The sequence below is a fragment of the Podarcis pityusensis genome (genome assembly GCF_964106645.2).
Source record: "Podarcis pityusensis genome assembly, chromosome: 6".
Classification (NCBI taxonomy): Eukaryota; Metazoa; Chordata; class Lepidosauria; order Squamata; family Lacertidae; genus Podarcis; species Podarcis pityusensis.
Window position 1 is genome coordinate 18,978,196 of NC_138030.1, and position 11,942 is coordinate 18,990,137.

At 41.8% G+C, this 11,942-nt stretch overlaps 1 protein-coding gene across 9 annotated transcripts; it reads left to right on the forward strand.

Annotated features, from left to right (window-relative positions):
• The first annotated feature begins 479 nt into the window (after positions 1-479).
• Positions 480-11,619, forward strand: SPATA2 (spermatogenesis associated 2). Of its 9 annotated transcripts, none has more exons than XM_081011294.1 (4): positions 511-629; positions 1,541-1,854; positions 5,652-6,081; positions 8,100-11,619. In XM_081011294.1, exons 3-4 carry the CDS (start codon positions 5,764-5,766, stop codon positions 9,336-9,338), a joined length of 1,557 nt encoding a protein of 518 aa, XP_080867420.1. In that variant the 5' UTR covers positions 511-629; positions 1,541-1,854; positions 5,652-5,763; the 3' UTR covers positions 9,339-11,619. The 9 variants fall into 9 exon arrangements, with proteins under 9 accessions (XP_080867421.1, XP_080867426.1, XP_080867420.1 ...); XM_081011296.1 differs by having other exon boundaries at positions 5,655-6,081; XM_081011297.1 differs by having other exon boundaries at positions 1,541-1,736.
• The last annotated feature ends 323 nt before the right edge of the window (positions 11,620-11,942 follow it).

The following is an 11,942-nucleotide window of genomic DNA, read 5'->3' on the forward strand; positions in this document are numbered from 1 at the left end:
CCTCATACCACCCCATCCATATTCTACTAAAATGTCTGGCCTTTGATTTCTGAAAGCCAGCAGATTCAAGGCAGGATTGAAAATGACATCACCCACACATGACAGAGGTAGGAGGAGGTACAAAAAACTTTTGCAATTGCACAAATAACTTTTTTGGGGGGGAGGGGGAAGGAGCCCTCCATTCCCCCCAAGAGGAACCCAACAATTACCGAACATATTGTGGTACTGCATTAGATGAGTGTGTAGGGAGGGGGCTGTGTACGTAAGAAGGGAATGGGGTGCCCTAGCTGCCTACCCTACTGCAGGCTGCAACAATTTGTTACAGGTCCTACTGTCTAGCAGAAATCCATGTAAGTTATTTTGCTCATAAGTGCATTGATGCAATGCAACAGAATAGCTGCCGGGCTTTGGAGGGGATCCCGTGGCTTTACATTGTTTATGACGTCACACACGTGCAGGGAACGTCAATCTCCCGCTGATCCCGACGTTTCCATCGACTTAAGAAAAGCCCTTCTTTCCCCTTCCCACCCCTCCCCTTCTTCCTTATCTTTGCAGCTGCCAGTATCACCACCTGGCGGACGTGTTCCCGGAGTAAGAAACGGGCAAGAGCGAAAGGCGGAGCGAGGAAGGTGAGTAAGTACCATGCTGCTACTAATGAGGGTTTAAATATTTATTATTTAAATAAAAAATAAAAAGCTAAAGACACAGAATTCGACGCATGCGCCGTCGAAGACTCGCCTCTCCAGGCGCATAGATACTAGAAAAAGACGTTAGAACAACTCATAGATTGGGGAGGAAAGATCCCAAAAGAGCCTAACGCCTCCAACCCCGCTGTGGAAGCTAGAATTAGAAATAAACGAAGGAATCGGTATGTTTTTGCATGGCTGCGATTAGGTGGCGGGCACAGCTGCCTTCCAGCCTCCAAACAAAAGGAAAAAGGGAAAAACAGAAGATTATGCTCATTTCAAACTTAGGTTGCAACTTACTTTCTTTTTTAAAATGTGATTTCTGCCCAATTTGTGGCTCTTCCCCGAGGCATTCCGTGTACAGCATGTTAACGCTGAGGCTAGTTTGGATCCTCAGCCTCCCTTTATACAACCCACCGCTGTCTGGCGTCGCACGCACACAAAAGCACAGCCCACTTTATCGCTTATTTACTTCACTTCTTGATCATTAAAACACACACACACACCCCAAACCAAAAGAATCCTCAAAGCGGGTGACGAAAAGATAACAAAACCACCTAGAATCGAGGAGAAAACTCCGCAACCTTCACTTCGCAAACATAACAAAAAACTAAAACCGATTAAAATTACCTCCGCTTCCTAAGCGCTTTTTAAACCAAATAACGCTTTTAAGCGGAGCACCGCGGAAGGCGCCGCCCTCCGCGTCGTTCTCAAGTGGCAGGGAGTTCCGCAGCGCCCCAAATAGCCCGAGTTTCCTCAAATGCTCCGTCGCAGCCCAAGCCTCTTTTGCGGTTTTATTTGGGGGGGGGGGGGAGAGAAAAAGAACGCGGGGCAGAATTTTTTATTTTTTTAAGGCCCATGCGGACCCTCTGGGGGGCGAGTGTGAAGGACGCACACACGGAGAGAGCGAGAGGAGGTTTTGAGACAGGAGTCGCGCTCACTTCCGGTTTCCGGTTGGGAGGCGGGGCAAGGAAGAGAGAGTGACAGGATGTTGCGCGTCCGGGTCACGAGCGACTTCCTGGCTGGCGAAAGTGGCGGCGGCGGTTGCAGGTCTGTGGTCCAGGGTGGGAGGCGAAGAGGAGGAGAAGGGGCAGTTGCTGCCGCCGCCAGCACCGCCGGGTTCTCGCGCTGCGCCTCGCGAGATTTCGAAGGGAGGGCAGAAGAGTCGGTGGGTACCGCTTCGCGACAGCGGGCGGGGGGGGGGGGTTGGGGGCCGAAGGAGGACTGGGAAGCCTCTTGGGGAGAGGAGGGGGGCCCTCAGGCGACCCCCGGCTGTGGGGGCGAAGGGGAAGGCGGCGGGTGAGGGGGGGTTGTCTTCCTACTTCGCCCGTACTTCTCCTCCCATCGGGCGGGTTCTCTTCCCGGGGTCCCCGGGTCCCTTCTCGTACTTGGCGAAGGGAGCCTGTGAGGATTTCCGAGGTCTTCGTTTGTTCGTCTCTCTCTCACACACCCGCCCAGTTGAGGAAGGACTAGGCAGATGGTCACCCCCTGCAGTTGCATTTTTTACGCTGGCCTTCCTCCTAGGTTTAAGGACCTAGGTTTAAGGATGTGTGTGTGTGTGTGTATATATATATATATATATAGGTTGAAGGATGTGTGTGTGTGTGTGTGTGTGTATATATATATATATATATATATATATGTTTAAGGATGTGTGTATGTGTATACACACACACACACACACACAAATATATATGTACACACACACACGAAAACCAGCCCCCCTCTCTTTATATAATGGGGGTAGAGGCTGGTTTTGTTCGTTTAAATCTACCCCCCTCCCCTGCCACACACAACGTGCCTCTGTTCTGAGTGCTGTTTTTGGCCTTGCACCTTGGAAGCAGCTTAGGCTCGGGCTGATGGAGAACCGTGGCCGAAAAGTAAGGAGCATAGTGGTGCTTTCTTTCTGGGATTGCATTCCATGCCTGTCTCTCAGGTCAGGTTGTGCAAGGGACCAGGGGCCTATTTGTAGCTGGGGCGCACATCCATTGTAAGGACTGTGACCTTTGCAGAGTTGGTTTTTACCCCCCCTGGGGATGGGGACCTTTCCTTAGGAGTGAGGATCACCTTTCAGTTCTTTTCAAAATAGCTTGAAGGTGTTGATTGGTCACTTCATTGTTAGGCACTGACTTTCTGCTGGAAGAATTAAGTAATACGCAGGGGCACAGGTCTTGTGATGTGAAAAGTTTTCAAAGATCACTTTCTTGGTGTTTTTTAATTCCTCTTTCTTTTTTTTATATTATTTGGGACAGTTTTCTGTTGCGGGACATCCATATATATTCAGCTCATGGTCCACAATCTAAATGAAGACTTAATTTAGAAAAGGGTGTACAATAATCTTAGAAAGTGAGGGGCTCAAAACTATACAGTGGTACCTCTGGTTAAGAACGTAATTTGTTCCGGAGGTCCGTTGTTAACCTGAAACTGTTCGTAACCTGAGGTACCATTTTAGCCCAAGGGGCCTCCTGCTGCCACTGCGCCACCATGATGCGATTTCTGTTCTCATCCTGAAGCAAAGTTCTTAACCCGAGGTACTATTACCTCGGTTAGCGGAGTCTGTAACCTGAAGTGTCTGTAACCCGAGGTACCACTGTACTAGTAATGTGGGAATTTCCAAGGCTTTCCACCTGTACTTTTTGTACAGATTCTGCATGCTTAAGTGTTTGCCAAAGGAGTCAGAAGCTAACGCCCTGTTTATAGTGTTCTGCATTGTAGTAGTCTATAGTGATAAGAAGAGATAAGCCTGAGACTGGAGGAAGTGCAGGTGCCTGGTTCAGTAAGAATGGCTTCTGGTAGCTGAAAACTTGGAAGTTTGTCTGGTGTGATGTTGGGCTAAATATTGGGATCTGTAAATACATTTTCAAAAATCTGTCTTGTCTGTAAGCTTCCAGAAATAAAACATTTAATACCCATTTAACTTTACACAGTGAATAGGCCTCCTGCAAACTGTCTTTAGTTTAGTCTCTGCAGAGTCAGGCCTCTGGCATTTACATCTGAAGGTGCTAGTAAGCTACTTTGCAGGAACTGAACATATACAGATGGTAAGTCTTAATTAGGATGGAAAAGAGATGCAAATATTATACATTTTTCCAAAAGAATGTAGTTGATTCCAACACCTCTTGGTCTAGTGTTGCAGGCTGCAATTCTACCTAGAACAACGTCCAAGTGAACTCAGTGTGATTTTTTTCTATAGAGGAGTGTGCCTCACATTACAGGGTAAAGCTCCTTCAGAACCACTGGTAGACAAAGCTGAACAATTTGGCATTTGATCAGGCACTATGTGGAACTGCTTTTTCTTATGAGCAATAATGTTAATTTTCCCATATGATTGGTTTCGAAGTTGTGGATGATTTCACATAAGCAGGAAAATTGTTGTAGGAGTTGACTGTTCAAATTACACAGGCCTGCATTTTATTAGCCATTAAAGAAAAATGCCTAGTGTAGTATTAGGCTTATCCCATTTAGAGCGCTGAGTTACATCCTTTTTCATCATTTATTACTTGGGTGATGAATTTGAATAGCAGAATGTCACACTACAGTAAGATTGCATCAAGCTCTCTAGCTAAAGGGGACCTACCAAACAAAACTTTCTCTAGGCTTTATAGAATTGACTTACTTGTCAGTTCTGATCCCTAACCCAATGAAACACCATTAACTCTTGGTTGCTAAAAACCTGGCAAGATAACATTCCTCCCAAATGTTCAAAGAGTTTTACATATACCACACCAGTAATCCTTATAACAACCATTTAAGGTAAGTGGGGGTTGCCCCAATGTTGCACATCCAGCGATGAGACCAAGCATGAGTTTCTTGCCTAAGGCCACCTAAGTAAGTTCATAGTAGAAGGCACAATTTGAACTGGAGGGTTTCTGATTCACAGTTCTGTCACTAGGCCAGTATGCTACAGTAGCAGTCATTGTTAGTTTTGTTTTGGATTCCCCCTTTTTCTTTTCTTTAATCCTTCCCTCCTCCTGGTTTCTTTTTATTTCTTTGTATAAATTCCTTGTGAGACACTTGCCTCATAGTTTCCCAAGGCTTATTAATTCACAACTACAAAAAAGATGTTGGGAAAGATCTAGAAACAGGCAACCAAAATTATTAAAGGGATGAAGCCGCTCTCCTATGAGGAAAGTTTGCAGCATTTCGGACTTGTTAGTTTTGGGAAAATACAAGTAAAAGTGACGTGATAGAGACGTTAATACCAATTATGCGTGGTGTGGAGAAAGTGGAAAGTGGAAGTTTGTTTCTCTGTCTCATAACACGAGAATTTGTGAACATCTCAGAAAACTAAACATTGGAAGATTCAGGAAAGGTAAAAGGATACTTCTTCACACAGTTCATAGTTGAACTGAAATTCACTCGCTTCCAGAGGAGGCAGTGGTGGCTGCGAACTTGGATGGCTTTAAAAGAGGGTTAGATAAGTTTGTAGAGGGTAAGGCAATCGGCGGCTGCTAGCCATGATGGCTATGCTCTACTGCCACAGTGAGAGGCAGCATGTCTCTTAACACCAGCTTTGGGAATTGAAGGTGGACAGAGCGCTGTTGCACTCACATCTTTATAAGTTTCCCACAGGCGTCTGGTTGGCCACTGTGAGAACAGAATGCTAGACTACATTGGCCTTGATTCAGCAGGCTCTTACAATAGTAAAGTAGAATCATAGAGTCATAGAGTTGGAAGAGACCACAAGGGCCATCGAGTCCAACCCCCTGCCAAGCAGGAAACACCATCAGAGCACTCCTGACATATGGTTGCCACTGTCGAACAGCTCTTACTGTCAGGAAGTACTTCCTAATGTTTAGGTGGAATCTTCTTTCTTGTAGTTTGGATCCATTGCTCTGTGTCCGCTTCTCTGGAGCAGCAGAAAAGAACCTTTCTCCCTCCTCTATGTGACATCCTTTTATATAGGATGAGAGATGACAGATTTTAGTAGTAATGGTAAGTGATTTGTGTCTTCTTTTCTTTCAGAAGACTCTGCAGCACTATCTTACATTCCCGCCTCCTCCTCCCCTGCTTGCCTCACTGTAGCCATGAAAGAGATGAGGTAGCCGCCCTTGAGCGTGCTAGAATCTAACTTCAGATGGATGCAAAATATAAAGACGATGTATTTAGGAAGTATGTACAGTTTCATGAATCCAAATTGAATACCTCTGACAAGAAGCAGCACTCTGTTAGTGATGAGTGTCTACAAGTGACAGCTTCAACCTTACTCTGTTTTCCCAAGATTGATCCCTTCTACAGATTCCGGCTGATAAAATTTTATGAGATAGTTGAAAATTCACTTAGGTCCTTGAAATCTTCAAGTTTGCGTTCACTCCAAAATGCATTTGGCGTTCTGGAATCAGTTGGAGTTAATCTTTTTCTTTACCCTTGGAAGAAGGAATTCAGAAATATAAAGGTAAGAGTGTGCAAATATGTTATTCTTTTGTAATCTAAATATTTGTGCTTTGAACTCTTAAAAGGGCATCTGTTCTATCTGTAAGGTGGTGTGTAGCACTCAAATTTATTCTAAAGATTAAAAAATAAATGCAAGGCAAAAGTCTGGTTGCTTTTATAAATGGCTGGTGGGCAGTTGTGCCCAGACCTCATGTCCTTTTTTCAGACCAGTTAATCTTTATTGTAATTTAGGATGCAAAGTAGATTTTCACCTGAAATCACGATTCAAGAAAGCTTACCCAGTGAGCTTCAGTTGGGTTGGAATTTGGCTTTAAGTTTTGTTACTATAACCCTGATTTCTGCATTCAGCCTTGCCAATTCCTATCCTCGAGTTCAGCGAATATTTTCATTGCATTGTATTTTAGAATCACCTCATTATTCTAAATGAATAACTTCAGTGCAATTCCTCAGTGTACATTTCTCACCCACTTCCCTAGTGCTCTCCATACTGTGGCCTGTAAGGAAAAAAATGAAAAGTTCAGTCATGAAATGTAAAGTTAGAAAGAATAAATAATGAGAGTTTGGTATTGGTCTCTTTTGAATAGTATAGATGGTGTGTCCCTGTATGGTAGGAAGCCTAAAGGTCAGCTACTGTATTTACAGCTTCAGCTGGGAAAATCTTGATCCATCAGATGTTGTTGGACTATAGCTCCCATCAACCATTGCCACAGGAATGATGGGAGTTGTGAACCTTCAAATGTTGTACCACAGGTTACTCATTCTGATATACGTGGTAGAAAAATCCTCTACACCTGACCCATTGGATTCCTGTAGCCTTGATGCTGGTGTTCAAGAAGAAGAATCGTACACAGCCATTTCCAGGGCTTGTGTATATAAATCTGTTTGTTGCTTCCCATAGTCTAAGCTAATGTATAAATTGCTTTTCTAGTCCTAGTAACAGAGTTTTAGATCCTGATGCCAATTTATTTTCTGTATCTCCCCTTCCTTTCTAAAATATCTTTTAGTGTTCGGAGCAGTTAAGGATTCTATCTAGCAATACATTACTGGTCATGATTCTAGCAAATATATCAACACCAAAACATTAGTACAGTTTAACTATAAATCTTTACAATTTCACTGACTGATTTTAGCAAAACATGCATTTTCTGTACTCATCCCATCATTTCAGTACCTCCATGATTTCTTAGGTACCAAAAGGTACCCAAAATATCCAGTTGTCCCACCCCATTACACCTGATACAGTTCTTTATGGTAGATTAAAACAGAGTATACTATCATGGAAGATGGGAGAACTACTGACTTTAAGAATACCTTTGGGTCACAGTTTCACCCTCTGCCTGGTTTAATCTTTACTGTAGCATCATACCTAACTGTAGAAGCTGAATCAGAGAGCAGTTGGTATGGTATTCTCTGGTGAATGTATTGCCACGGGGTGGTATTCATCTATTGTGTCCTGCCAACACAAGGATTCCTGCTTGCCCAACAGAACTTTCCCTGCCTGCTCCAAATCTTCTATGGAGGGTTGGGAATCCCTAGAACATATTTAGGGGATACACAGAGGGAGGAAAGACCTGTTGCACAAGCAGGAATCCATATGCTGACAGTACCACAATGTAGCCGTGCTTTGGATGCAACCAATTGAAATTAATTTGCCTTAGTGTGCTCAAGTGGATTGTGTATAGAATTATTCCGAATTTTAGCACCAAACCCTGTTATTTGACAGTGCATGATCCCCTCATGTGGTTATAACCAGTGCTTTCCCCCCTTAAAAATGTTTAGGGGTACTCTCATTTTGACTCAAGAAAATCACAATTTTATCGTTCAAATTGGGGAAAATAAATACAGTAAATGGACAAAAGTACAAAGATTTACAAAATGTTTAGGGGTATGCATCCCCCTGCGTCCCCCCCCCCAGAAAAAAAGCACTGGTTATAACATATCTACACTATTTCAGAATTACATCTGAGCACTTGGTTGAATACTATGTTTACCATTTTTTTCTCTCTTTCCCATCTTCAGACTTACACAGGACCTTTTGTTTATTATGTAAAGTCTACAATACCAGATGAGGATATAAGACAGATACTTAACTCAATGGGATACATTCAAGAACTTGGAACTATGTATAAACTCAAAGACATGGTTGATACCCTCCAGGTAAAGATGGTATCATTTGAACTTTTCTTGGCCAAATTAGAGTGTGAACAATTGATTGAAATTCATTTGCAAGTGAAAGATAAAGGTTACACAGAACTTGATATTGTAAATGAAAGAAAGAATAGCAGTGATGTCCGAGGCTGCTCAGATGCCTTGAAGCGTCGTGCAGAATGCAAAGAAAATCTAAACACTTCCATGTCACGAATGGTACTTCAGAAATCTGCAAGTGAGAGAGGCTGTAAAGATTACTTCAAACCCAAAGTTAGCAAAGCTTCTAAATCAGTGGATGCCTATGATAGTTACTTGGAAAATAAGAAGCCACCTTTGATGACATCCTTGAGTCTCAGAAAAGAACCCATTTTGGTTGATACTGAAGATGACATTAAAGATGAAATAATTCGTCCTTCGCCATCCCTCCTTGCCATGTCAAGTTCTCCGCATGGATGTTCCGATGAATATTTGCCAGTTTCATCCCATACCAACGGCATATTAAGAACGGGTATTCCATACAGTACTTACTATTCCCCTCAAGATGATTTAGATTTATATACCGACTCTGATTCTAGAAGTATGTTCAAGAGACAAGAACCCACTAAACATGATGTATGGCTGCTAAAGAACGATGCCAACCCGACTTACCATAAACGTACACATCTAGCCAAAGATACCACTTCCCTTAAGTGCCAAAACTGTGGATTATCTTGCGGCACCTCCATTTGCCAAAAGTGCGACAACTTGCTCATCTGCAGGCAGGAATATCCACCAATGAAGCAGAGCAGCTATTCACTCAAAACTCTTGCAAGTGAAGGCATATCTTCTGGGTCGGTGATAAGGGAGAAGCCTCAGTACATGTTGCAGACTCAAGACCGAGTGTCTCAGTACAGTTCAAAATCGAAGCCTTCAGGCTCTTCACGCTGTGGATTTTGCAACAGACCAGGAGCTACAAACACATGCACTTTTTGTTCAAAAGTTTCCTGCGATTCTTGCCTCACTGCTTACTATTACGATCCCTGCTGTCGAAAAAGTGAGCTTCATAGGTTCTTGCCAAACAATCAGTTAAACTATAAATCAAACCAGCTACCACACATGGTTTATAGATAGACCTTTATTTTTATCTTCTGTTTTTTGGAAATCCTATAATTTGGGACAAAAGGGCTAAAAACACAAAACATTCTGATGTTGCTAGAAGTATCCTACTGACCTCTTAGGAGAAATAAAAAAGTAGACATGCCCTAACATTGGACATACACATCTTAACATAGTGCCAGTCTTCAATGATGTGACTTTACAAATGTTGTCTATTCAATAATTGACACTGCTGCTACTGTTTTAGGTGACTCTTAGCTGCTTTTCCGTTCTAGATGGGAGAGAGGAGCATTTTTTTCCTTTTTTTTTAGAAGCAGGCAGGCATTGCAATTCATTTTTTTCTAAAGACATCACATGTCTGTGCTTTGTGGCTGTCACACTGCCTCATCCACATAACACAGCACCAGAGTAGTAACTAGAAAGATGACCAAGAAACTAAGAACAGCATTTTCAGTGAATTGTGAAATTGTCTGTTTTGGTAACTTGCACGGAATATTCCTTTGTGTTTGCCAAAAAAAAGCGATTTTTTATTTTAAAAAAGGAAAATTAATCGCATTACTTAAGCTCCAAAAGGCAAAATCGCCATGGCATCTATTCCTTGTGTCTCTTCTACTTTTCCTTCACCATCTCAAGCATATAAAATCAATTTCTAAACTGAATATTTGCTTTATTTTTCGGTGTTGCCAATACACCTTGTGTGTGTGGTTGTTTTTTTAACTGTTCTAGTATTAAGAAGTGAATCAGTATGTGTTACGTTACGCCTGGAGTGTCCCCAATGAATTATGATCAGATTCACCTTCTGTTGCACATGTATCAAATCCAGTTGTTTCTACTGTAAATAGGTGATTTGGAAGCAGATTATTTTTAAATAAATATATTCAGTATGTTGTGGTTTTTTAAAAATATATATATATATATAAGGTCCTGTAAATGAAGTCTCTGGGTTATTTTTTCAGGTAACATTATTTTTTCCTTGTACTGTATTTCACCTACAGCTTGTTACAGCTGTTGTGGTAGACAGGTGTCCCTCAAATCCATTAGTCTCTTTGCTTCTCTCACCTGGTTTGAAATTCTGCCTCTGGAGCTTTGTCAGAGATAGGTGGGCAAGTCACTTGGCTCCAACTGTTTCATGCAGAAGTGAAGCTTTTCCCCTTGTAATGATTTTTAGCCACAACAAGGACGTAGAGGATTCGGCTATGCATACATGCTTTCTCCCATCCATGTTCACGGGAGTATGTTTGCATAAAGTACACAGCCACAGCACACTAGAAATAATGATGGTTAAAATAACAGGGATTGCACCATTCCCAGCCAAGTGAAATTTCTTAAGCCACAAAGGATATCAAACACTCCTTTTTTAATAATTTGCCCTTTATGTTTAATTGCTATGCCATTGCATTGAGTTTTGAACTTTGTGGCAGATTACATTTGACCTTAAAGCTGTTAATTTTTAAGAGCGTGGTTGTTGATTCGAAGACTTGCAGTCCTTTCACCCTTTCTGTGACAGAAGCTTACATGAATAGCCAGTGTGTGGTGGGGGTGACAGAAACATAAAGAGATTAAACATATTGTAGATTTGGTGAAATTCTTCTGTTGTGACTGAGCATCAAATACACTGTCTCACATGATCTTTCTGGAATGTTGCCAACAGCAAAGCGTTACCAAGAAAAGAATACATGGTTGAGAAAAGTAGAAATGAGATTATTGCGATGGCATACTACTGCATTCAGCATTTTATTTTCTTTGCAGGCAAGTATTAGCTTGCTGACTGGGAAGGTCCGTGTAAAATCATTGCTTAAGTGAACGATGAAGGTTTTCATAATCTTAGATGGATTTTTTTTTAAAGAAGCATATATTCATATACCTGTAGATAAAATGTGTATATAATGCCAAATTTGAAATAATTTTACTCTTTCTAAAGTATCAGCCTGTAGAGTTCATTTTGATGTGTTCCGTTTCTGCTCAGCCTCTTCCAAGTACCATGCCTGTCTTTACTTGGCTGCTATACTGTACAGCTTCTAGTTCCTCTCTTGTTCAGGTTCCATACTGCTACTCACATGACACTAAATGAACAAAAACTGTGATGCCACGTAATTTATACAGTGAACCTAGCAGGGACTAATTATATTGCTATAAAAAGAAAAAAAAATAGTCCTGTGTACATATTTGTCATGGAATACCTGTGGTATTTAACAGTGTTAAATTGCAAGTGATACCATGCAAACTATACTTTTATGTGTATCTTACTGTATGAGGTTGCTGTGATTGAGACAGTAAAATATATGTTAATTTAAAATGCAGCTGCTTGGTATCTGATTTGTTAAACATCTGAATTTCTGTGTTATGATCTGTAAAGAAGCACATCGCTCTCCTAAAAGCTTGATTTTTGGGGAGTGGGGATTTAAACATTGAGCTCATTTGTGTGGTGGGATTTTAGCACATAATGGCCAACCGCTTCACAATCCAGGTTATGCTTGCCCTCACCACAGTCTGAAGTTGTGTCATTAATCCTATTTTCAGCTAAAGCTGGAAGATTTTTGATGCCCCTCCCTACCTCCCAGCAAAGCCAGCCCTGTGGTATTTGAACCTAGACAGGAGAGGGGAATCTCCTAATAAGCA